The sequence below is a fragment of the Manacus vitellinus genome, unplaced genomic scaffold (assembly GCF_001715985.3).
Source record: "Manacus vitellinus isolate BGI_N305 unplaced genomic scaffold, ASM171598v3 scaffold_12_pilon, whole genome shotgun sequence".
In the NCBI taxonomy this organism is placed as follows: Eukaryota; Metazoa; Chordata; class Aves; order Passeriformes; family Pipridae; genus Manacus; species Manacus vitellinus.
This window is the reverse complement of record NW_021938949.1, coordinates 17287125-17314153: the sequence shown is the minus strand read 5'-3', so window position 1 is coordinate 17314153 and position 27029 is coordinate 17287125. Positions and strand designations below refer to the sequence as shown.

The 27029-nt window shown below is 42.4% G+C and overlaps 1 protein-coding gene across 1 annotated transcript in view; it reads left to right on the top strand.

The window, feature by feature from the left end:
• The window catches only part of CREBBP (CREB binding protein), an 83384-nt gene that overhangs the window by 3356 nt on the left and 52999 nt on the right, over positions 1-27029 (top strand). The window contains exons 3-4 of the mRNA XM_029957864.1: positions 36-86; positions 22774-22950. Of these exons, the coding sequence (XP_029813724.1) occupies positions 36-86; positions 22774-22950 (228 nt within the window). The remainder of the gene's footprint in view (positions 1-35; positions 87-22773; positions 22951-27029) is intronic.

Below are 27029 nucleotides of genomic sequence, written 5' to 3'. Positions count from 1 at the left end.
TGCTGGCAGAGACTTTAACCCAAGTATCTCCACAGATGGCTGGGCACACCGGGCTGAACGCAGCACAGACAGGAGCAGTGACTAAAGTATGTACATGCCATTTCATATATTCTATTTACTGCACTTGTTTTTTCTCCATACAGGTGTTTAGGAAACGTAGTAGACCCTTTTCTGGAACAGAACTAAAGGATGTGCTTTTTTGAGCCTGTAGCTATCCGTTTCAGTCACCAGTGGTATGGTGAAAGCAGGATAATTGAAGCAGTACTGCTCTTGTAATCAGAAATGAAAGCACTCGTTGAAAAAGGCATCCTTGAAGTTAAAAGTTGGAGAGTATCTTAGCAGGGTGAATTAGAAAAGAGTAGTGTAATCCTGCAGAAAGGGAGCAGCAGATGATTTCTGGTGTGCAGAATCTCAGTTTAGCTGCCAGACAACAGCATCTTCTAAAGCAGTGTGAGCATTGTGAGAAACACTTGTGGATTGAAGGGAGAGGTGTAGCAATTGCTCCTCTTGTCAAGGACCACTGTCAGCAGCTGTGCAGCAAATGTTTTTTAAATATGGAGGAACTGATCTGGAAACATCAGATTTCAGGATTGGCAAGCTAATGCAAACTTGGGAAGGGCAGAAGTCTAAACAGTGTTTTGACTGCTGTTCCTTCTGCCTTGTGTCTTATCTCATGTCTGGGTTGCTTTGGTACAGTTCCTTCTTGAAATGTTGATGGCAAACCCACCACATTCTGATATGTAGAAAAAGATAAAAAAATTATCTCTGATCTTTTATCTTTTCCTACATCACTAGCTGTTATTACTGGAAATTATTAATGTTGGTGTTAATTCATTGATGTGTTAGGAAATATGGAAAAAATTGTGTTGCTTGACATGGAAGTGTGTGTCCTGAAGAGGTGTTGACATCACTGTAGAGTTCTGTACAGTTAATATTTATTTTTTTTTAATGAAAAACATAAAAAGCATTCTCTCTGCAGTGAAGGAGCCCCCTTTGCTTAAGGAAGAGATGCTTGTGGTCTCTGTGAAGGTCAGAGCTTCTGAAAGTGGATGTAGCTGTCTCCAGCCTCCAAAACAGCTAATTTTGCTGTGTGGAGCAGATTGGTCTGCACAGAAAGAGAGTCAGCTTATCTTTCATTTGTTTTTCTTTGAAATTTGTGGGAAGAGTGACAAATGCTGATTGTGTGGCTTATTTCTGTAAACTTACAGAAATCTAAGTTCTTGGGAGTAGACTTTTCCTAGCCACTGCACAGCTTTGTGGTGAAACTACTGATTTTCTGTGTGAAGCAACTCAGGTAGAATTACCCCAAAGCAAAAGGACTTGCTTAAGGCCTTCATGTGACAGAGTCTGTCTGAGCCTGGTGGGAAAGGTTCTGTGAGGTCTTGATGTATTTTAAACAAACCCACTCTGGTAGGGAATGGGCCAACACTCAGACAAATTCCATATTTGAAGGAATTCAGGCTCAACCTGATTCCAGCTGCAGATGGATTCACCAGCTCAGGAGGTTAACCAAGACTTTCTCAGTTAACACATGTTCAGGAAGCAAAGTAAAGTTAGTTTGAACAAGGAATACATTGGAAAAGAATAGTGAAATGGTGATAAAATGATGGTGCTGTGAAGCTGCACTTAAGAGAAAACAATTTTAAAAACTTGGCCAACTTACAAAAATAGGAAGATTGGTGTTTTTTAGGACTCCATCTCTTGCTGAACAAGATGAAGCTTAAAAACATTGTGTTTCCTTAGGCAAGTTTTACTTTATTCACATCTAATTTTCTCTTAGTAAGAGAGCAGGTGAGCTCAGTCTTCTTACACAAAGATTTAGGGGTTCCATTTTGGAACAAACACTTGTTCCCTGAATTTTCTTCTGCCAAGCAGCAGCTTTCTCTATTTTTGCCATTTTCCTTAGTAGACATTGGAGGATTGGTACCCTTTTCCTGTTTCTTCCCATCCCCCAGTTTCTTGTCCTAATAGGATTATCAACCATGATTGTGTGTTTAGCTTTTTCTTACTGATGCTCTGGTTGTGAGGAAAGCTTTTAAGAAAAGCACTTCAGTGAGTTTGTCTGTTCTTCTGAAACTGAAATTTCTGCTGGAGGAGAATGTGGGTTGGTTTGTTTTTTCACCTCCTCTTCCCTGGTGTTTACCACTTAATGTGTACAGCTTAAAAGATTTGAAAGGCTGTAATAAAAGTGGTGAGAGAGCTGATCTGCCTCATAGTGAACGTGCCCAACTTGACTCAAGGGCTTAAAATGTAGCTGCCATCGTGCTTGAAAAACTGTATCAAAGCTGGAAGGAAACTCTCTAGGTTGTGACTGTAGCAATATCCTAAGGGAAGGAAAGAGGTGTGAAATACAAATGCAGAAAAACAAAATCTTAAAGCACTTTTAAACCCCAAATTTTCTCATTACATTTAGAATAAGTGATGTGCATCACTGACTAACCTCACCCAAGTATCAAGTACAGCTCAGTGGCCCATTTTTCTCAATTCAGTGTGTTTATATGCAATGTGTGGGACTCATTGACCCTTCATAGTCTGGGACCAGTTTTGTTGGACAAGACCTTGTTCTGTGGTGGTTCATTCTAATTCTTTCTTAGTAAAAGACTAATCAAGCAAAGTCCATTGCTTTTTCTGGTTTTCTTCCTTGTGATATGTTTTTGTAAGCATTTTTTCTAGTAAGAGAAAAAGAAGAAAAATATCCAGAATCTGAGCACCTGCTCTCAGAAGTAACTGGGATTCATTTCATCTGGGTCATCATGAGCCTATATTGTTAATTTTGGGCTGGACTTGCCATTTTAAGGCAGAACTGAGCATGGTAACTGAAACTCATGTTCATGTGCTTGCATGAGCCCAAGGTGGGGATAAGCTTTGCCCCTAACCTAAAAAAGGGAGTGGAAAATAACCAATTCCCAATGTCTCAGGGCCAGGAGGTGCTGCCATCATGACAAATGTTTTGGAGAGGTTAAAGTAAAATACTTGCTCAATCTGTAGAGGTGTGAGCAAAGGATTTAGTAGACTTTATATGATCCTCCCAGAGATTGGTGACTTAATGCTACTGAGATCACCTGGAAACCTCTGAGGAACCTTCTCTTTTGTGCTGCTGTGAATATTTCTGCTCCCTTCACTGCCAGACTTCTTTCCTGTAACAATTTTGCTTGCAACTGTGGAGTTGTGGCCCTGTTTTCTTGGATGACACTACAAGGATAGTTTTTGTTTGACTGGGTTGAAGTTCTTGAAGAAATCAGCTTTAAGGAGCAGAAGGATTCTTCCTTCAATGATTATCACTTGATGGGGGCAGAGGAACAGATCATCTTGTCACAGTCATTTCCAGTAGTAATGAATTGTCCTTTTGTGTTGGAGCATGCTTTTGTTAAGTCCATTAAGTCCAGAAAATGTGTTCAAACCATCTAGAGAATCTTGTCAGGATTGTTTTAAGATTGTTGGCTGTCGAACATGACAAGCAGCAGCAAAGCTAAGCAGATGGTCATTGCTTCCATAGGAATGAGCTTGTGCCTAATACTCTCCTGTTGCTGTGGGAGCTCTTCTTTTCCAAGGGAGGGATTTGAAGCCTTCCTATTGTTCATTGTGGCTGGCAAGAGCTTGAAGTTGTGTTTCTGTAGCTGAGTGGTTGGATAGTCTCTTGCTGAGGTGCATTCCCCTTGTCCTAGTACTGCTATCAAAGCCTGTGGAAACCAGAAGAAAACATTGGAAAGTTCCCCTTTATTTTGTCTAGTTCTCAGACTTCCTTTGTGCACTCTGTTAAGAGTTCTGGACAGTCATTCACCTAATTGGTACTTCTGCTCTTTCCCTTGAGAAGCAGTGAAGTCCCATTCAGATGAGAGGGCTCTCTCTCCATGTGTTTCCAAGCTATAATGCCTCCTTATACAGGTCTGTAAAAGGAATCACCTTTTCTGCAGTAACCTCAGAGCTGTAGCAGTCCAATAAGGATATGCTGGTACCCAGCAGCAGGAATTTAGGGAAAAATCCTGCAGCTGTGTGTGGCTGATCTGCAGAAGCCATTGCTGTTGAACTGCAATGAAGCCATTGCTTGCTGGGGGCTTGTTTTAAAGTGTTTTTCTTTATAGAACTAATGAACCTACCTCAAGTTCACTTTTCTTTCTGAAAGGTGCAGTTTAATCAAATGTTTTTGAGTTCTGTATGCCCCAGAAAAAGATTAAATCCTTTGGTCAGATCTTAGTCTGAATCTATGAACAGAGTAGGAGAGAATGGTTGTTTATTTTCATACCAGGTTATGAGGGTTACAGCATGATCACTTGGTTGTTTGGGGGGTTTTTTGGGGGTGCCCTTTGAAGATTGTATATTTTGAGTAACTTTATTGAAAACTCTAAAGGAAAATATTTTTATTGATATAAACTAGAACCTGCCTGGCAGGGAGAGACTGATAGAAAAGCTTATCTCTGGTTGTCAGATCTTCCAGTGGAGTATTTCAGGAGATAATCTGGGAGCAATGAGTTTAGACACAGAGTTCAAGTGCTCTTTGCAAGTGGTGAGTTCTGTTACCTGTGTGTAAATATTTAAGCCCCACTGGAAGTTGGTGCCAGTAGTAGGATTGACATCCCAGATCTGAACAGGTTCAAAACAGTCACTAACATGGGAAAACCAGAACTGTTCTGCTGGATTTTTGCCTGTGAGTTCAGAAGAGTTTTTTCTCTAAACTATATTGGCCTAATTTGTTTGAACAGTGCATGTTTTCAACTCAGTTTTAGTCAGAGTAGCCACATGACAGGGGCACGTTGCAGGAGGAGAAGGTTCAGATTAGAGAGGAGGAGGAACTCTTACCAGAAGTGAACTTCAGAAAGCAGTAAGACCATTTTTTAGTTCTACCAAGAGAATAACCAGTTGTCTCATGTTCTTTTTCTACTATTGAGCTATTAAAGGAGTGCATTCTGTTATTGTTGTTTTGAGGCTTAGTGTCTGTATGATACACCTGCTTTGGACAAGCACATTCACTTGTTCGCTGAGTGATGTTTTGGTGTTGGGTATTAATCTTGAATCAATTTAATAAGATAATTAACTGTGTTAAAGAGGAAGAGCTCTGGTGCAAGACTTACATGGTGTATGTAGTTATGTTACTTGTCTCGGTGCTGTGAGGAATCTGTGGTGAGGAAAATGTGTGATGAGAAATAAGGAAGCAAACTATTTATTTAAACAGATCCCCCGGTACAGATGGGGGGATCAGGTCTGAGTACCAGATTTAGACACGCTTGCTGGTTGTGAATTAAGTCAGCTGAAGATGTTCTCATTCCTCTGCAGCTCTGTGTGTTTTAGCAAACTGCTGGTGCAGTTTGTTTCTCTGGTGGCTCTCAATCTGTCGGAATCTGCCTGAATTATTTTAACATGACTTGCAGTTAATTTGCTTCTCGTCCACGGACCCGGCCGTGCTCGGCTGCCAAGCTGCCTGTCTGCTAGCAGACCATGCCTCTGGCAAACACGAGCAGGCAGTCCAAGGCATATTCCAAACAGTGCTGCTTCCCACTTCCAGGGGACTCAATAACGTTACAGACTTGACCGTGGTCACTCAGTTCTGTGTTGAATAACAAGCACCGGAACGGGTTTTCTGCTGAGGAGAGACATATGTGCTTTCACAATAATACAAACAGAAGAAGGATATGAATACAGAGAAACACACAACAGCAAAACTCACTGACTCGTAGTAAAATGAAAGTCTCCGAGGCAGTTTTGTTTTGAAACATGACCGAGCAAAGTGCTGCTCCACAGATGAGTTTGCTGATACGCCGAGGAGATTTGGTGACTTAAAAAGCTCGCTCACCACAACTATTACTGCTGGCACCTGAAATGGAGTTGTTGTTTCCTATTTGTAGCACACGAGTTAAGCCTGGTTTGCAGTTGTGCAATGTCACTGCAGATCTTTGCAGCGATAGTCACTTGGCTCGGGCAGGTACCAAGGTTCACTTTGGCTCCGGGGCTGCAAGAAACACAACACTGAGACTGAGTGGGGACAAACCACAGCCTGGTTTCCCCTCCTGCTTCAAACCCAGGCAGTTAAAAAGCCTCTCTGTGAACTGGCTTATCATCCAGCTGACAAAAATGACATATTATGGGATCTTTTCAGAGTAGAATTGGGCCGTTATCTTTGGCACAAACATTAAGGATTTTGTCATTAACCATAAATTGTATTGTTCCAGTCTTGTAATTCTTCAGATTTTGTTGCTGGAATGGGGTTTATTCCTAAGAAGTGTATCTGAAAGAAGGTTTGGGAAGTGAAACTAAGAGATCTACCAGTTCCTTCGGAAGCCACAGGTTAAAAGCGAGGTCTAGAGTGTTGTTTCAGGTTTATCAAAATAACAGAAACTTCCAAGTTCTCTCTGACTGAAATGACATCTTTCTAATTTTTAGCCTGCTTTCATGTACCTTCCTGCTGCTGTTCATAGTTTGGTGGTTTTAATACACAGGTAAAAAATGACTCAGATGTTGAGAGGGAGGAGAACCTGCCAACTGAAACGCCGGTGTGTAGAAGTTACGAAATGCCTGGTTACTTCAGTCAGAAGGAAATGTCTTTGTCATAGTCATTTTCTTAACAGACTCTAATCATGCATGTAGATGTGATTTCACAGGAGCCTTTCTGATGACAGGACCTTTTAGCAGGTCTCAGAACTTGCCCTTACTTAAAAGATAAATTTAATATTTGTGCTTATAGTTAGCTGTGATTTTATTGGGGATCCTGTAATTGGAAGGACATACAGAAATGTATCAAAGCAGGTGATATTAAGGTCTGAAAATTAAATGCTGGTGGTCTGTTTGCTTAGAAAAAAAGGCAATGCAGGAAACTTGAAAAATTACGTAGAGCTTGATAAACTGTGTCAGCCTTCCTGAGAAGTGGATCAGGAGTGGAAGCAGTGAAAGGAGGCCATTCCACAAGTGAAAAACACTTTGTTGAAGGAAACAAGACACTTCAACCATCAGGCAGAAAATAACATTATGTTGGAAAGTTGCACTTTGGAATTTTGAAATTCCCTCACTTCCATAGGGGGCTAAAATTTCAATCCAAGAGGTTACAGAGAGCACGCCCAGATCTACTTTGTAGTGGGCAGGTTCTTCATCTTGATTGATTTTTAAACTAGAAAAGGTGTTTTAATACATACTTTCCCCCACATCTCAAAAAATAATCCTGAATTCTAATTGCCACAGCTGCTAGTTTACTCTACAGGGCTGAGTATAAGGAATGGCAAAATATAATGGCATTTTTCTTTCTTCTTGTGAATGTTTGGAGGAAATACCTGTTGGTTTTTGTTTGGAAGCTGAAGTCTGGTTGTGTGTGACATCAGTAGACAGTTTGCTGTAGCTGTACTCATTTCTCCTCCTCATCCTCCTCCTTCTGCTACTAGAGTGAAGAGTATTTTTATTTACCCCAGAAATTACTGTGGCTGTGAAGGGAAGTGGCACACTAAGCTTATTGCTTGTGTTTTAGCTGTTTAAATGTCACCCATGCAGTGGCTTTAATTCTAAGGCCAGAAATACTTTGCAGAACTGAGATTTAGATGAATGAGAACTTGAGATGATTGTTGAACTCCTGGTGCTACAAAAACTGTGTAAGTAACACCTGGAAATGTCTGTGCTTACGAGTTCTGAAGATACTCAAACCCCAAAGTGATGCTTTTGTTCTTTGGTATCTGTATGTCCAAATCTGCTTTAGGTTTGGGAAACAAACACTTTTAGAATGAATCATAATGAAAATACAGCACCTTAAATATAGGGACACCTTTGCCAAAAAAACTATGAAATATATTTCTAAAATATAATAGTGAATAGATTATTTAACAGTCTGAGATGCTGCTGGTTTTGGTGGTGGAGGGGTTTTGAGTTCTCAAAGTGACAGCAGCATTTTGCTGTCCTGGCTGCATGGCTGCTCTTTGAAGGGGATTTTCAGAAACAAACACAAAACAAGTGCCCTTTGAAACTTTTGGCAGACTTAATTATATAACTACCTTTAGGGTGGGAGGATCTTTGTATGCTGGAAATGGACAAGTGTTGGAACACCATGGGTCAAAAATGGGATTTCACTCTAGAATGAGCTGTTGTTGCTTCCCTAGTCTGATATGGGGCATCTTGGGTTAAAAAATACATTTCTGGATCATCCTGTGTGCAATTGCTGTCAGTGAGGAGTGTGTGCACAGGCCTGGTTTGTTTGCACTGCTCTATTTTAATCATGTGTTTAAAGACAACCATCAGATCTTGCCTTGCTTAAAAACCTGTTAGGAATTGCCTCTTGATTGTTTCATGGGAATTGTTAAATCTTCAAGGAGAGCACCTTTTATAGAAGGACTGGAAATGTCACAGTAGCTCTTGAAGCAGTGTGGTGTTTCAAAACAAACATATTTTGCTCTTAAAGATATTTAAAAATTATTTTAACGGCGTAAATTATTTATAGTTACGTTTCTCCATAGTTACTGGTAATGTCAGGCTGTGATATTTGTGCTAAGTGGTTGTTTTGAGTAAGCACTATTGATTTTTGTTTCTTTTAATGCATTTAATGTAACCTGTAGTGTGAGTTTGTTTCTTGTCTTATTTGATTTTCCTCCTGGATTGAATAGTTACTTCTTTTAGAGGCACAGTCTCTCCCTTCAGAGTGCCTGCTTTCCCTTTAGGATTCACGTCTCTCAAGGAGAGTATACATTGTAAAGCAATGACACAGAATAGCTCTTTTCATTATAGTTTTGAGATACTTTTGCAGTTGCTCTTACTCTGCAGAGCTCTGATTGCCTTTCCCCTCCCTGTGGAATATCACATCACAGGGACTGCTGGATAATGTATCCTTGGCCAGCTTCTGGGAGATAAATGAGGAAAGAATCTCTTAAATAGCGCTGCTGCTTTTTCTTACCAAACCAGCTTATTCCTTATAATACTAAATTTTTGGAGCATGACGTGCTCTCCTTTTACTTGGCTGTCTCCAGCCAGCTATAGGCACTCCTGAATTGCTGAGGTGCTGCCAGACACAGCTGTCAATGCTTTTGGGGCCTTTTGGGTACCTTTTGAAATGCTCATATCCAATATCAGGAAATAAAGGAAGGAGCATGGACACGGTTTGAATTTCCTGTTGATTTAGAAGCCTGCATTTATAGAATTCCAGACTGGTTTGGGTTGGAAGGGACCTTAAAGTCCATCTCATTCCACCCCCTGCCACGGGCAGAGACACCTTCCACTAGCCCAGGTTGCTCCAAGCCCCGTCCAACCTGGCCTTGGACACTTCCAGGGCTGGGGCAGCCACAGCTTCTCTGGGCAACCTGTGCCAGGGCCTCACCACCCTCCCAGGGAAGAATTCCTTCCCAGTATTCCACCTAACCCTGCTCTGTGTCAATGGGAAGCCATTGCCCCTTGTCTAATTCCTAAACTTGTTTTTGATGATGATGAGCTATAGGAACTGGGGGAGGACAGGGATACTCAATTAAGAACCTGTTTTATAGAATTCTGCTTTTGTGTGACTGTAACATGGTTTAGTCCACACTGAGGCATTTTCTAGAAGTAACTCATAAAAGATTTTGACCTGTGAATATACAATCAAATGTCTGTCGAGGTGTATCTTCACTGAATTTCAGTCTTTCAGAATCCTCTTAAGTGTTGTTGAATTACTCTTTGTGTCCAAACCAGATTTTCTTGATGAAACAAACCTTCGAAACATCTTTAGTTGATTTTGTGGTTCTGGTTAAGTTTCTGTTTCTGTGTACCAAGAATAGTTCTTGTTTATCTGAAGAAAGCCACTTGTTCTGCTTGGCACTCATAAAAGCTCTTGAAGCAATTGGAATACATTGATCAATTGTGGCTAATTATCCATTAGAGCTTTGAAGTTGTTATTTGCAGAGGTGACACTCGTTACAGAGTAAATCTTCTGAGCTTTGTTCTTTATTCATAAGTATGACAGTGCTGCTGAGTGCTGGAGTTGTAGAATATTCCATTGTGTTTGTACTCAGGCTTGTGCAGAATTTTGGAGATATTTTCTTTCTCCAGTCATCTATACAGTGCAAGCACATGATTATTTCATTTTCTTTTCCTGGAAAAGGTTGGTTTCTAGTTAAATGTATTAAGAGTTTGTTCTCGATGTATTTCAGTGTTTAAATATAAAAAATCCAGTCATTTGCAAAGAGTGTTTTCCCACGAAATTTTGTCTTTTGTATTTCAGTAATTATGGGGAAACATTTGTTCATTTATTTAATGGTCTTGAAATACTTAAATTTGTCTTTGACCTCTGTGAAATGCTTGGAAGAGAATTTCAAATTTTATTACAACTGGTCATAAAACACCTGTCTTCCTCCTAATGGGATTTTTAAAATTTTATTTTTCGTTTTACCTAATCTTTTATAATAAAGGACGATGTAAATTAGTTATTCCTGGGCATTTGAGTATTCTTCTGAGTTAGCTTACTACTGAAGAACAGGACAATAATTGCTTCATGGATTTGTTGGGGCTTTGGTTATAGAAATTAGATTAAAGAGGAGGGAGAGTGGAGACTTGGAGCGCAGGCTCGGCTTCCTCTGAACACTGGGAGCCAGATCATAATTTAATTCTCAGAACTGATTCTTGAAACGTTACTTTTTTTAAGACATTCTTGTTACTGACTTTAAAAGTGAGTATTTTTAACAGAGTATTTTGTCAAACTGCCAAACCTGCAGGTTGGTTTAGGTGAGCTCTCACCTCAACTCAGATACCAGCATTGCCCCCATTCTTGCATTGAACCTGAACTCACTTTTTTTTTCTTTTTTTTTTTTTGGTACCACCACTGGCTTTCTGCCATAAAATGATTAATCTTTTCCTTGCCTCTCCATCTGTCCCTCTGGCATATACATCCCAAGTGCCGTGGTGACTTTCTCTTGGAACACTTTACTATAGGATGAAATAGTAATTAGGAGAGACTTACTTTTTTTTTGTCAGTAAACAGATGCAAGATGATGCCAGCGTAGTAAAGCAAGCCTGGCTGCCCCTTCCCAAACGAGCCTGAATTCCTAATGGACCCATCTCTTAGGCTTCTCCAAGAGCTGTGGTCGGGGAGGTGGACCTTGCTTCCTGCTGGAGAGCTGTGCTTCATTCCAGAGGGAGAGGAGAGTCCAAAGAGTGAAGTCCTCGCCTGGAGAGCTGCTCTTTGGTCCCGAGTGCGGGCAGAGTGCCAGTGGGAGTCGGGGCAGCAGCACAAGGCATGGAGCAGGGGGTGACTCCAGGGGGTTGGTGCCAGATTGTAGTAGCTCTGGAACTCGTGTTAAACTCACCTGGGACCCGGCAGTGAAGTGGTGCAGATGGCACAGGTCCCTGTCTCGTTGAGTTACCACTCTGGAAAGCAGAAATAAGCCTTTCTGTCCTCTTTCACTGACACTAGCAGCCCGAAGAGCAGCTGAATTATCTGTCAGTCTGAATTTCTAAGGTCCTCTTTCATTCACAGTGCTTTGTGTACTTCAGTTGTAACTTCTGAGCACCTCAGACACCAGACTGCCTGATTTCCTTGTCTTGAGAGAGAGAGAGGAAAGCGCCAAAGAAGGAAGTTAAAATTCTTTAAGCCAAGCAAGGTGACGTGCTGCTTGTTAGCAAAAGCATTTCAATGGATGGAAAGAGAGAAAGAGGGAACAAAATGCTGAGCTCTTTAACCAAGTTACATGTTGAAAGCCCTGGTTTGAGGTAGGTGTGGTAATTCGATGACAAACGACTTGAAGGGTTAATCTAATAATGGATATTAAGTGGCTGGTTTTGTTGAGTCCCATTAAGAGGGAAGTAAAGGGTACATGGCATGTCCAGAAGTTCTGAATCATCCCTGTCCTGTAGCTTGGATCTGTGGGTCGTAGTGGGAAGTGCAGAATTCCCATTTCATGCCAGCTTGCTCTATTTTATAGAAGAAAAATAGAGAGAGAGAGAGTAGAAAAATGTCCCTGACATCTTGGTGGCATAACTGGGGATTTTGGATGATGCTGAATAGCCAGGGGGTTATTCAGGGTTGGAGTGTTTGTGCACATCTGCTCTGACAGCCTAAAGGTGTTGATTCTGTGTAACCCTGAAGTTCCAGCTGAGGCGTTTGGGAAACAGCAGCAGAGTTTATAGCAGCTCTTGAAAGGTGGAAGCAGTTAGTGTGTCCTCAGCACTTATATGTTATATCACCCAGGCTTGTTTCATTTGTTCAACACTGGAAGGGTTGGAGGAAGCAGGGAGAACATCTTTCCTTGCAAATCCAGGGATTTAGAAGAAAACAGTGATGAGTGGAAGCTGTGTTTTACTAGAGCAATTTACACCGTTGAACAGCCAAGCTCTCACGTATGTGACTCTTCAACACTGCTATTAGTTTGTGAAGATCTGGCCTCTTATCAAAAGAGATCAGATCTAAAATGCCTCTGCTCTCTCTCTTTTCTTTAATTATGACATGCATGTTCTGTTCTCTGAAATAATTTAAATTATTAATCCGGGGCTTACAGTTAAATTGATTTTTAGCTTTTATACCATAGACTAAGCTGAGAATAATACAGGGGTAGTGGTGGCTCAGTAAAAGGCTGACTTTTTGAGTTCCTCCTTGTCAGATTCAGAGGTGTAGGAACAGTTTGATGGGGGGAAAAAAGGCTCTGACCTTCTTATTTTTCTATTGCCAAAACAGGGCAGAGAGTGGCATAATCAGTAGATTGTCTGTGTGTCCTCACTGCTACTATTGAAGCTGCAGTTCTTCACAGCACCCCTCCTCAGGGGTCTTCTGAACTGTTTCTTATCGAGCTTTCAGCTCCCTCCCATGTCCTCAGATAATCTCTGAGGTGCTGACAGGACAAAACTGTCAATGATGGTGGCTCCTGCAGAGCCCTGGGTGCTGGGTCTGCTGCTCAATGCAGTGGGTGATGGCAGAGGTCTGTGTTTTTCTTCATGGAGATGTTAATCTGAGTTTCTGTCCTGGTTTAGGAATGGTATTCCCCAGTTTAGTGCTGGTCCTCCCTGCCCTGGCCATGCCCCCTCCCAGCTACTGCAAAAATTAACCCTGTCCTGGCTGGAATCAGGACATTATCCACCCCTTGTTCTGTGCCATCTCTACATGCCCAGATCCTACACCTTCCAACTATATATAATAAATGTTAATATATATCTGTATATACACAAGCACAGGTATCATTTCCACAGTCAATGGCCATCCCTCCAGGATGTCTGTTGAGTTCATTTAGTCCAGGACTGGGGGTTCCATCTGTCCTAAATGTCTCTCAGGGCAGGAGGGGTGATGTGCAAGAGGAACTCAGGACTGGTGTATCTGGAGCAGTCCATCCTCATTGTCCATGGCAGTCCTGGCACACAGTGGCAGTGTCATTCAGCAACCAATATCATACAGTGCAACATTACAGACTGTTCTCACCCAGAATCCCCTTGAGGGAAAAAACATGTTTCTCTGTCCCTCTGCATCACCCACCAAGTGCACCCAGGTCCTTGAGCCAAACTAATCCCACAGGTGGGTTTGCCTGTGCTTGAGGCAGGACTGATCCAAACTGTCTTTCCTAACACATTCCTTGTGTGCACCAGAGGGGGTTTATCCCCTTCTATAGTACCTGGAGGTTCAGGTTGGGCAGGGCCAGCTCGGGTGGTGGAGCCTCTAGTTCTGAATAACAAGGTGACCTTTGCTAGATGTAGATCCTGGTATTTGAAGGTCCCCCCCACCCATTGCTTTCAGTGTGGTTTTTAACAGTGTTGCACCATTCACCTTTCCCAGAGGCTGGTGCAGGACAGGGAATGTGATCCCCCCACTCCATCCCTGCTCCCTGGCCTGGGGCTCTGGGAGTCGGTGGTGCTGTGACTTTGGTCAGGCCATGGTAGTCCCCTGGCAGTCTCCACTCTGCACTGGGCTTACACACTGGCCATGTGGGACTATTGAAGAGGGAGTGAACCTTGCTGAGCACTCCCTGGCTTCCACTTCATGAATCATCTCCTGGCTGGGGGTCACGGAGTCCTGGCTGCTGTGGTTGCTGCTGATGCTGCACTGTTGTGGCAGTGATCAGTACTTGTTGTCCATCATCCCTCAGCAGTCCCACAGCAGAGGGGTCCTCTGAGAGGCCAGGCAAGGTATTCAGCTGTCTAATTCCCTCTGTCTCCACAGCAGCTATCCCAAAAGCCCAGCAATGCCCTTTTGGGTCCTTGAAATACTCTCTTGAGGTGAGCTGTGCCAAGGATGCCCAGGGCCTCTAGGCCAGTCACAGTGGGGTGGGTTTGCCATTTGTTCCCAGTCAGGCTCCCTTCAGCTTCCAGTACAGTCAGCTCGTGGGATCCCTCTGCCACCCTAGAAATAGAGATGGATTCTGCCCCTACATATCTCGATGGCATCAGGGTGCACTGTGTGCTGGTATCAGCTAAAGCCTTGTACTCTTGTGGGTCTGATGTGCCATGGGATCCACACAGTCCTATAGCTCTGACTGTCCCTTTCCCCTCCCCAGCTGGAGGCAGGACCCCTCTAGTTCTGGTCACAGAACTCATTGCTCACATATAAATATGAACCAGAGGTCCCTTCAAGAGGCTCGGAAGTACCATCATCCCTCCTGTTCTGTCCTAGGACCTGCCCACTAGGAACTGGAGCAGCATTTAGCCTTGGACGATTTCCTGGGGAGGTTGTTCTTCTTCTCAGCTCACATATCTGTGCTGCATCCCACTTCCTCATGTCCTTTCCATGGTCATGCAGGTAACACCATGTGTTACCTCGTGCTTTGTGTCCTCTCTCTCGAGCAGGGGGGCACTTGCTCCCAGTAGCAGAGGCTCTGGTCCACACTGGCAGGATGTGGGACATTTCCTCTCTAGTTTGCTCAAGACTTTCAAATCTGTCCACAACCTTGGAAGTCTTTCCACAGCTGAGGTGCAGGTTAGCAGGGAGGAAAAAAGGTGATCATATTGCCAGAGTCGAGTGCTCACTTGGAAGCACTGGCTGGAATCAGGACAGTGTCATAATCTACCTGTCTATCTCTCTGCTCAGCAATCTTGGGAGCTTAATTATCTGTGAGACCATTAACAAAAATGGGTCAAACTGACCAGAGACTTCCAAAGTGATTAGGGAAAAATTGATCTGAGGAAGGGAGGGGAGATAGGGCACTGATTGTCATGGCACTGTTGTTTAAGCACAGTTTCCTGAGGATACCTGACAACAGAACTGGTTTATGATCCTGCAGTCAGTGTCAGCCTGAAGAGGTGACTGAATTGCTGCTGGATTGGGTGAATGGGTGGAATTCTGTGCTGCAGTTCCATTGTGTCTGTGATCCCATGGCATTGGAAGAGCAGCCACCTGAGGCTTCACTCAGCCTTGCTCACTAACACGACCCTGTGGGGCACAGGGGATGCAATAGTTTGATTCAGGTTTTGGCTTCTGTTCTGCACCTCAGCTTTCCTGGCCTTTGCTACTTGTCCCTGGATTTGATTAATGGACTCTGGTCAAGGTCTCAGAATATTTTTGCTTCCCAAGTTAACTTTTTCGTCTCACCTTTCTGTGTTGTTGTTAGACAAGCAGAAGGGAACTTGTAATCTTTCTAGTAGCAGGTTCCATTTTATAAAGAATTAAGCATATGAAAATGAAAGTGATACAAAATCAGGATACCTCTGATTAGAGGCCTTGTGATTTTTGTGAGCTAATTCCTGTTGATGAATAGAAGCAAACCTTATTTAAATAAAACATTAATATAGCCTTAACAATTTCAGTGGTATTTGGTCACTTCCATTTTTTTCTAATTTTTTCTTTGAAACTACAGAGCTTCAGCTCTAACCTGTTTATATGTCTTTGCTAAATAAGAAATATTTGTGAGATCACCTTTTTATTCCCGAAATCAGTACTTTGGGATCACTTCAATCCTTGCCTTAATAAGATAAGCAAATTAATAAGCTTAAATAGTAAGCTAAATAAATTAGGCTATTAGATTGCAATTAGCCTGTCTTTAGCCATGCCTTTTAGTCCTTTGAATAGTTCTTGAGGCATCTCTGGGTCCTGTAATTTTTACCTCTCACTCTTGAAGTACTCATAGAGCATCTTGGTCATTTTTGCAGCAGCATTCACGTCACTCCAAACACATGATGATGTTGCTTTCCCCTTACCCAGTCGAGTTTTCATCCCTCCTCTTGGCATATTGAGAGCTCAGATTTGTTCTTCAAGCATTTTGCCGATTCATGGCTCTCCAAGTCCAGCCAAGCTTGTCTAGCTTCCTTCCTTTCTTTCCAGGCTTGTTTTCTAGTTAAATACTCAGCAGATACTGAAATGAATATTAACGATAACTATTTTTAGTTTACAGGATTGGATCATAATCAGATTACTTCAGCCAGGCTTATTTTCCACTGAGCCCGTGCTGCTTTGAGTGCTTTGATTCTCATATCAACCTTTCAGTATCTTTTCTACTGTGAGGCTAGTCCAAATCCAGTGGTAGTATTTTGATTTTAAATACTTGGCCAGAATAACCTTCTTCCATTTTTGTACAGAGTCAGTGCTTCAAAACTTAATGAAAATCAACATTTAGTTTGGAGATAAGTTTGTTGTTTTGAGTTTTTGTTTTGTTTTTATTTTTTGGACGAATCTGGCCAGACCAGCTAATTAAAGAAATAATAATAATTTGTAGCATTACCTTTATGTAGGCAGTGGTGGTGCAAGATACAAACCCAGGAGTGTGGCAGAGGTGGGTGCTGCTCCTTGGCACATGCCTGCAAATGCAGGTGCTTTCTCTCTCCCAGGAAAGCTGAAAGTGAATTCAGTCTGTCCTGTCAGACCTTTTATTAAATTTGGAAATGTTGGAGTGAAAGTCAGGTTGGGGCGACAGAAGAGAGAAGAATTTCCCAAAGGAAAAGGGGTAGCAAGGAGCAGAACTGTGTGCAGTTATGTGGTTTATGACAGCTGGTTGGAGAGGGAGCTAAAAAAGGGATTGTGAGTAGGAAATGATGTGCTTGTAACAGGTAATGGGGTTTGCAGCCTGTTGTATTCGCTGCATGTCCTGGGAACCCCAGAGGAATGTGATAATGGAGTAACCTGGATGCTGGAGTGAGAGAATGGGCTGTGGTGCTGGAGATGAGGGGACAGTTAATAAAAACTTAAAAGAGGAGGAAAGGACAGGATTTATTTGCAGCCTGAACACTTGGTGTACAAGAGGTAGTAGCTCCTTGATGCTGGACTGGAGGAAGAGGTACTGGAGTGTGTCGGTGGTGCTGAAGAAGGGAGGAAAAAAAATTGAAAAGCAGAAGAAACAGCAAGTGTGGAGATTCAGATTCACCTGCTCCTAAGGTGTCTTGGAAATTGGATTGGTGAACTTCTTACTTCTGTCATACCATGTCCAGGTTGTACCCTTGGATGAGGTTCAGATTTGATCACAACCTTGCTCTATATCTGTGAAACTCCAGGAATTAGAGGAAACAGAACTGCTGTTCTGCTCTGAAAAGACCTAAAAAGCAATACAAGAGAAGTGCCTCCAACACCTGCTGCTCAGAGCAGGCTGCAGGGTGGTGGCTTGGGTGGTCCAAGTCAGCTGAACAAAGGTTTTAAGTGTTGGGGGTTCTTTTCAGCTTGGAAGTTTGTACATTCCTTGTCTTGTGAGAGTAGAGTGCAATACCCCATTTCCTATCCACGCTGGGTAATAGATTCCGGGATCTTAGAGAGTTGCCATAGTGATAAAAAAGGGAACAGAATCTGCTTCTCTTTCTGGGATACCAGAATTATTAAATTAAATGCTTTTCTTCCATTAAAAGAGAGTGTCATTATCATATTTCTGAGAAGAACTGTTTTAGAGCAGAAATAATGTGTTTTAAGCTGATGTCCTGCATTAATCACGTTCCTTCTTCAGGCACCTCTAGCCTTGACTTGTGCTTGGGATGCACCTCTGCATCTCCCTGGCTGCAACTGGTGGAACAGCTGCTTAGAAAACACCTTGCATGGGGAAAAGTCTGCTTTTGATCTGATGGATAGAAGTCATGGAGTTGTGACCACAAAGAGCTGGGCAAGAAGCAAGAGTTGCCCAGAATTGTAACACAGAAACAAAAGTAGAAAGCGTGAGCTGCGGAGGATGGAGGGGGATGAAAAGGGATGGAGCACAGGGAACGTGGCTGCCCAAAATGGTGGCTGCAACAGGGGGATGAACTGAGAGGGAAGAGGAGAAGGAACAAGAAGGGAATATTCTTAAGCTTAGAACAAATTGGGAGTGAACAGCAACAGCACCCAGGTTTTCAGAGGGGAGCTTTGAACTCTTGCAGTGGAGATGCACTGGCTGCCTGTGGAAGCTGGAGTAGCCCAGGCAGGCAAGTCTCAGCCCATTCATTGCACGTGCAAAAAGAAACAACTCACACTGAATTGCTTTTCGCTTTAGTTCCTTTCAGGAAAGGGAATTTAACAAACTTTAAGCCAAATACAAATCTTTGTGATGGCTCAGAGTTCCCCATGAAAACGACCGTTCTTACCAGGCTGTTAACTCTGTGTTCTTGCTGGTTTATCTTCTTTGATGACTTGTAATTACCTGGTAATCTTCCCCTGTTTTGGGATGGCAGTTCTGTTTCAGAAATATAAAACCTAAGGTCTCTGAGTATCTTCTTCCCCCCACCTACCCCCTCATTTCACAGGGGGAAAAAGCTGGGGGCAGAGGCAGGAGCTGCGGAGTTTGAGCCTCGCGAGTCCTTTGCTTCGGAGCTGCAGGTTTCAGTTTGCAGAATGAACAAGCAGGGCAAAATCTTTACTGCTTACAGGCTCAATCCTCTGCTTATATTTACCAGTTATCTTTTGAGATTTCAGTCAGCCGTGGTTTAAAGTTCCACAGAAGTCACTGAGCTCAGAGTTCTGATAATTAACCAGGAATTGCAGTTAATTCCTCGCTCACTGGGTGTCTTTCAGCGTGTGATTTCCTAATTCTTCCTTTCCTTCCACCTCCTGTTTGCTGCCTTCCCACCAGGGAGGAGCTGACAGAGGTTTGCTTTGCTGGACTCCCTACCTGGCTGTGTTTGGAGGTGGCTGCTGCTGGAATACATTCCAAGCTGCCCCTCAGGGCACCAGTAACAGCTCTGTGGATCTTGATGCTGTTTGGCAGCAGGTTGTTCTGCCACTAAAACTCATCGATCCCAACTTGGTTGGAAGCTCTTATAAACACATAAGAGTTCATTAGAGTAGGTCTTGCATTGTATTGTGCACTCCTAGTCTCTGGAAATCACAGTCCTGTTAATCTTAACTCCAGGAAAAACTGAGTTTAAAACCCCCGGAAACAAGCATCCATCAGTTTTAATGAACTCATCTTGTGATGAGTTTTTGTCTCTCTATTTACTTCAGGGATTGCAACATAAAAAAGGTCTTTCCACTTTTTCAGATTATTTTTTGTAAATGGACTTCAAACAAAAAAAAGTCCTTGGCAGTTTGTTTCGTTGGCATTAATTTACAAAAATGAAGCGTAGGTTAAAAGGCATGTCTAATGTTTTAACATGTTATCAAACTATGCTATTTTATTAAAGTTATGGACTGGTATAACTTTTTAGCCTTAGGTTCCCTTTCCTTATGGAAGCACAGCTTTGGACACTGAAATACAACGTGGCCAGGGGCAGGTTTACCAAAATACAAAATTTTAACTGGAAGCTATTCCACTTCCATCTGGATTTCAAAGAACAGCAAGACACTTCTTAAAATTTCAAACAAGTATTTATGACTTAATGACCACCTAGAGTAGGAAAAATTATCCTATTAAGCACTCAGTTTGGAAGACTTGAAAGATTGCTTTGTTGTCATACTGAGTTGTGATATGTTTAATAACAAGATCTACTGAAAAGGAAATGTTAAAATAAAATGAAGCACCCATGTGGTGGTACCTGTTAGGATTTCAGGTCCTTGGTGCTTTGGGAGTGTGCTAGAGGTTTAGAGTTTTAACAAAATTAAAATTAATATTTCTGTTCTTTGTCTTTTGAGACCAAAATATTTGTAATACTTTTTCAAAAAACCCTGTTTTTAAACACTTTAATATGAAAGTGTTACTCTTCCCTGATAATGAGATGAGGAACACCTCTCTGTTCCTTTTGGAGCAAGACTTAAATTCGATGTAAAATTTGCTCAGCATTCTCACTGCCTAAAGAAAATCTCTCTTCTGCATTTTGAAAATTTAGCTGTAAAGATTCTGCCAGTAGCTTTCCACATCAGGCTGCCAAGCTCAGCACATCCATGTTGGGCATCTTTGTTGCCTGCACTGAGATTTTCCATCTTCTACTCGGTGCCTGAGTCTGCTCTGTCCATGAGCTGCCAGATCCAAGGAGGGCTCTGCTTCACTGGCCCAGGTAGGGCCATGGAAGCCATGGAAGTAGGATCCTGTGTATGCAACACTCCTGTCTCCCAGTCTGGGCTCACCACAACTCTTACAGTGCTGGTGGTGGCTCCAAGGGCTCGTAGGAAGTTGTAGCTTGATGGTAGTTGCCAGAGTAGTCAATATGTTATTCCATTCAAAAAAAACTCCACCAAACTTCAAAGCAAGATCAAAGAAGACTGGAAGGGCCAAATCCTTCCACAGACAGATGAAGTCTGTAGTTGGGAATTAGACACGGGGAAGCTGAATAACAGCCCAGCAGTTACTATTCCTATTTCTGGCCTCTGAAAGGTTTCAGTAGTTGGTCATAATCTTTCTCAGAATCTCCCTTTTAGTTTCAGAAATTTTCCTCCCTCTTAATCTGATAGACCCTCAGAGCATTAATGAACAGCTGTAGTTATCAGTCGATCCTTTCTCATACCTTGTCTCAATTAGTGGGGAATTTTATTAAATGCTTTGCTATTAATTCTTCAGATAAGAGCTGCCAGAACCCATGGTGTAATAAATAATAATTAAACTAATTTCTTTGAGCATGCAGTCAACAAAACAAACACAGAAATACAGAAAATAAAATTCTTGATACTTGTGCCATGTGACAGTAGCCAATACCACTTCTCTTTTAAGAGCAGTCTTAGGATTAAACTTTAGATGCTGTTTTTTGGTCTTATATTCTATTTGAATTATTCAGCTTTACTCTGGAACACGTACTTGATAACCTCTTCCATTGCCAAGTGACAGCTTTTGGGATTCTTTTTAATGTGTGAGGATAGAACGTCTTGTACAGTGAAGAAAGGCCCAAATCTGGCAACAGTCACTGTGCAGGATGCAGGGAAAGAGAGCGTTTCCTCACGTGAAGCTGCTCGGAGGGAGCTGGGCCAGCTGTCTGAAACCCGAGGGTACAAAGTGCATGGCCAAAGGGGACAAGGCCCAGTCAGATTGTGTTTATTGGACTCTGCCCCAGTGGAATTTACTGCTCATAACTGGGGCTTCATCAACTCTTGTTCAGTCTGATTCCTGTAAGCATGAAAAGCACCCACTGAGTAATCCCTTATTATGAGGCTGTTGCAGTGATAAGCTGATGTGTGCGGTCCTTCTTCCAACTATGGGAATAGTCCTCCTGAATCCCTGCTGGGAAGGGAAGAGAAGAGACCAGGATGTGCAAAACCACTGTGTTGTGTAAGGAAAGGCTGGGGATGTCAAGGGAAGAGGAAAATACAATTTAATATTTGGAATAAAGACTTTGCTCAGGGGTTGGTTTTATGTTTAGGACATTCTGACGGGTGATGAAGTCACCTAGAAATCCTCCCAGTGCAGGGCAGGGGGAAGAACAAATGGGATCTGTTGAGCATGTCCTGTGAGGAGCAGCTGAGGGAGCTGGGGGGGCTCAGCCTGGAGAAAAGGAGGCTCAGGGGGGACCTTCTCACTCTCTACAACTCCCTGGCAGGAGAGTGGAGCCAGGTGGGGGTCAGGCTCTGCTCCCGGAGAAGAAGGGACAGGACAAGAGGAAATGGCTTCAAGTTGTGCCAGGGGAGGTTTAGGTTGGATATTGGGAAGAATTTCTTCACTAAAAGGGTTGTCAGGCACTGGAAGGGGCTGCCCAGGGAGGTGATGGAGTCACCATCCCTTGGAGGTGTTCAAGGAACAACTGGTCTGATTGACAAGGTGGTGACTGGTCACAGGTTGGACTTGATGATTCTGTAGGTCTTTTCTAACCTGAATGGTTCTGTGACTGAAAGTTCCTCTTTATTTTGAGGTGAGTGAGAAGGATCCTAGTCTCAGTCTTCCTCTTTGAAAGAAGTAAATTCCTGCTAAAATGTCTTCAGGACCTTTTGTCTAATGTGATATTAAGTAGCTCCAGTAACAGAGATTTCACCACCGGGGAGACTCCTGCAGGCCAAAGGGCTCTTTAGATGAACAGGGATTGTTTATTCAAGGGTAGTCATGTTTCTACTTGGTAATCTCGAGGAGTTTTGGGGTGTCATTTGTCAAGGATGTCAGCCTTGGATAGATGTCCTTTTGCTCAGACACTTCTCAAGCACCAAAACATAAGATGATGACCATTTGCTCGATGCCTCTATGTATTCCCCTCCCTTCTTTCCCCTCCCTTCTTGTCTAGACTATGTACAAAGTCATGCTTTGTGCACAGAATGCGCAAAGTATCACAGGAGTTGAGGTTTGTTGGGTCTTCAAAAGCTTTTGTAGTGTTGGAAAATGTAATTTCTGTCAGTGCAGACTGGGAAGGATAATCTAGTGTTTGCCTTTGGTTTTGTAGGTTGAATTGCAAGACTTCAGCCCCAGACAGCTGTATATATTCATAAAACATCTTTTGAAAATATATTTTAACTTGATTAAAGTTGTGAAATTGTGAATTTACTATTGAGAATTTAATATTGAGCAACTTAAACTAGAATTTGGTCTCTGTGAATGCAAAGATGGATATTTAATGTATGTTTTTGGTTTTTTGAGTTTTTTTTAATGTCCCTTTGGAATCACAGCAATTCTAATCATTTCATTCATTCTTTTCCAGATGGGAATGACAGGTAACACTAGTCCCTTTGGGCAGCCTTTCAGTCAAACTGGAGGGCAGCAGATGGGAGCTGCAGGAGTGAATCCTCAGTTACCGAGCAAGCCAGGCATGGCCAATAGTCTGTCTCCCTTTCCTGCCGACATCAAGAGTACTCCCGTCACCAGTGTGCCAAACATGGTGAGTTGGACCTGCTGCTTCCAGCATTTTTTACTTCTTCATGGTGCTTTCTGAACCCTTGGGTGATCCAGCTTCTGCAACAATATCAAATGACTTCCCGTTTCAGCATCAGCGTTGCCCCGTGGTTCCTTCGTGTACATTATTATGCTGTAGTTTGACTTTCTGAACAGTCACAGTGTTCTGTTACAAGAATTGCATTGCATCCTTCTGTTTTGTCTGGTACATTTAGTTTCAAACCAGTCTTCTTTAAGTTCTGTTTGTCAATTAGAACGTGTTGGATGCATCATCACCTTCCTGAACTGAAGGGAACCTCATATCCTTAAAGCCTGTTGTAGTAAACACCCCACATGCTTCTCACTTCATATTGTGCACAACTTGCAGCTCACAAGCCTATGAGAACAGTTCTTATTAGGATACCTTACAAGTTTGTAGTGTTCTGTTTACTCGAGTTTTCTTTATAAAGTGAAATTAAATATTCCCATTTGTCTCAGGATGTTGCGTATTAATCAAACTGCTTGTGTTGTTTCTATGGAAACCCCAGCATGTTGCATTTTATATTCTTATACATGATAGCAGTTACTATAGAAACTTGTTAAACCTTCCATAAGATGCAAATTACCTATTTTTTAATTTAAATCAAAAAGCAACTATTTTTTGGCACAACCAATGCTTGTCCTTCCATCAGTGAGTTTGCTACCTGCCTGTCACCAATAGGCTTTGTATGAGAGGCAACAGGATGTAATAAACTTCCCCTTTTCTCCTGATTTTAAAGGATCACTTCTAATTTTTCTGTAGTCACACTGTGAGATCGTTGTTTAATATCATCTGTCATTTACTGCTTATGATTATGGAAGGGAGCTGGTGACTCGTATTTAAAACCATGTTTGAAATACCACTGGCACTCGTGCAGGATGTTTGTAAAAGACAGTTTGCTGCATGACTGCTCTAAATTTGTTTTTAAAAATTTTGGATCAGGTGTGAAGCAAATGAATTATTGTCCTGATCCTGCAAGGAACCTGCAGGTCTCCCCAAAGTGCTGTATTCATCTCAGGGACTGGGTGATCTTGAAGCCCAATTTTGTGCTCATTTTAAATATCAGGTTTTGGGAAGCCTAAATTTTAATATACTCACTTATTAGTATAAGATACAGTGGCAGATATTCAGGTGGAGTAAAAAGGGCATTTACCATCAAGGTTTGTTTCATGGTGGGAGAGAAATAAAAGAAAAAGCTGTTTCCTTTCTCCCATCTTGTCCAAGAGATAGAGGAAAATAAGGGAAACTTTCCCAGTACTATCAACTGCCATTTCTTTAAAATGTCAAAAACACCAGCTGAGAGAACAGTCAGAACCATCTTTCTTTGTTTCTCAGGTGTCAAAAGCTTCATGTGTCCAATATATGGAGAGTAATGGCCATTTCAGCCAAAAGGCAGGGGTGCTGTCGAGCCAAAAGGTCTCAGCTCATGGCTCACGTGTGGCTTAGAGGGATGATGGTCCTGACAGGGGTGGAACTGTAAAAACTGAAGTTTCCATCCAAACATTTTTATTGTAAAGCCAAGAATTTAAAAGGAAATGTCACACTTGTTAAAATTTAACCTTTATTTGGCAGCAGTGGGTAAGGCAGTGTAATTATTTGGTAATAGCACATCCATGGCCATATGCTGTTCCTTCCACAGGGACTTTGCTTTACTCAGTGAACAATATGAGCAGAGCCCTTGGAAGGAGCACACAGTCAACATTTAGTTCTATTTTTGCTGCTTGGTGTGTGGCTGTGGGCATTGTTGGGTGTACGTTGTAACTTATTTCACTCCAGTCTTTTCCAAATGGTCTTTCCCGTGGCAGCCAGCACTGGAGCAGGCCTAACATTCAGGATTAGTTCATTTTCACAGCTCCACTCTGAGATAAAGATGTGTTGCCCTGGTTTTAAACACAGTAAGACTGGAAGAATCTGCTGACTCAGAGCCTGGGGTTTGTAGGTTCTGAGTTGCTAAACCTTATTTCATGTGTTAAGACATTATCTAAGGGTAAAATAACATTCATAGCATTCACTGAGTTATAGGAGCACACATCAAAGTGACATCTGTCTCTCACACCAGGCAAGATGTGACCCAAGTGGCACTTGTGAAAAGCAGCTTGTGACAGAAGCAGGTCCCCAGAGCAGAGCTGCAGTGGTGGAACAATCATGCCATGCTTTCTTGCCACAATCCCTTTGCCATTTCTGTGTCCCAGGGTGTTTCAGGACCCTGGAGATGATGGTTTATTTAATGTATTTGGCCTTGTGCATGGTCTGCTGGAGACACGGCCTGTCCTGTACCCTGAGGGAGGAAGGACTGTTATGTTAACATCTATCAAAAATGAACCCATAGAGGATCAGCTCAGACTCCATCTACTACAGCAAGTGAAAGACCAACTACATATTTTAAAAATAAAAACCTCTAGGGTCTTTTGTGGGATGACTGAAACCACATATCTTGCTAAACCAACCCTCTGTACTATTCTTATCATAAAAGGGCCCCAAAAGTACTATTCCATGTGAGTGACAAGCCCATGTGAATGCAAACCCTGGTGATATGTGGCATATCTGAGGCAGGAAACCAGATTGCAACATGGCATTGAACACTGTGGTTACCATGAAATAATATTTAAATAAGAAAAGAGGAAATAGAAAGGTGCAGCCATTATCTGAAGACCCCAAAGTCCTGAAAAGCGAGATTTTTTGAATGCTCCTTTCAGTCTTCAGCCTTCCACCTTAGATGTGGGCTGCAAAAGTGAAAGACAAGTGAGTTTCTTAACCCACTTTATTCTAATTGTTGTGTGACACCCCTGTCCACAACACTAACCAGGAGCTTTACCACTGCCAGGCATGACCCTGGCAGCCAGGACAAATGTGCTGCAGCTGTGGATTTGGGTTTTTTGATCCAAATTCAGGCTACCACTCTCCTGAGAACAGCACTCTCTTCCCTTCTCAATAAAGTGGGTCTCAGAAGTGTTAGTTCGTTGCAGCCTGTGTTCCGAGCATGACCTTACACTACACCCTGAGAAGCACATTTGGATTAATCTCTTTAATTAGAAAAGAAGAACAAACCTTATGGTATTAAAATGATTAAAAGGTCAGCATTAAGGTATTAATTTTCAGTGCCAGCAGGATGGATTGATTTTTCTGTTTGTTTTGTTTCAGTGGTGGATCCAAAAAGCGTATTAGCACTTAATTTGTATGACTGCTACAGAATCAGTTCTCTTTACAGGATAGGCAGCTTGAAATCTTGAGTGAAAGGCTTGTTTCCAAAGGAGAAATGTTGCTTCTCATGTTGTTGGAAGTTTTGGTGACAGGTTATTGAGATTCAGTGTCACTTCCATGGTTCGATGCCGGACTGGCAGCGCTCTGCTGCTGTGAGATCACAGAATCCCTGGGCTGGGGAAGGGAGCCACACTCTGCTCTTGGGCACTCAGCACAGTGTGCAGCCTGTTCAGGAGCCAGCAGGCTCCTGGTTTTGGAATGTGCAGGCTCCAGAATGAGCTGGCAGTGGAGGGAACCCTGTTAGACTTTTCCATCACGCTCACTGAAGCTTTGCACTCCCCGCAGTGCTGCCTGTTCCAGGGGTGGTGATGGATGGTTCCTTTGTGGACATACCAGTAAATCTAGCATTTCTACATGAATTAGGAATACAATGGGTGAAGTTTGGCTTCCAGACACCAGCTTGGTTTCACAGTTATCCCTATGACCAGCAGATGGAGTTGAGAGAATGTTACTTTTTGGAAGCGAAGGAAATCATTTCTCCTTGGTTCTTGACTTAGAATTGGAGCAGCACATCTTCTCCTGGTTTTTTTCCCCATCTCTTACTAAACTACATCGGGAGCTTTGTGCTGAGTTCTTTGTTTCCTTTTATGTCCTTTAGGATTTTTGTCGTAACAGATTTTGATCAAAAGAGAGGAAAAGTGACTGAGGGTGAGGATGTGCCTTGCTATGGACCTCCGAGAGAGAGGAAGAAAGGTCTTAAACTGGGAGGCCAGGTTTAATTAGAACAAGTAGAACTGAAGCTACTTAAAATAGACAGCTGGTATTTTATTCTAGAGACTAGAAAT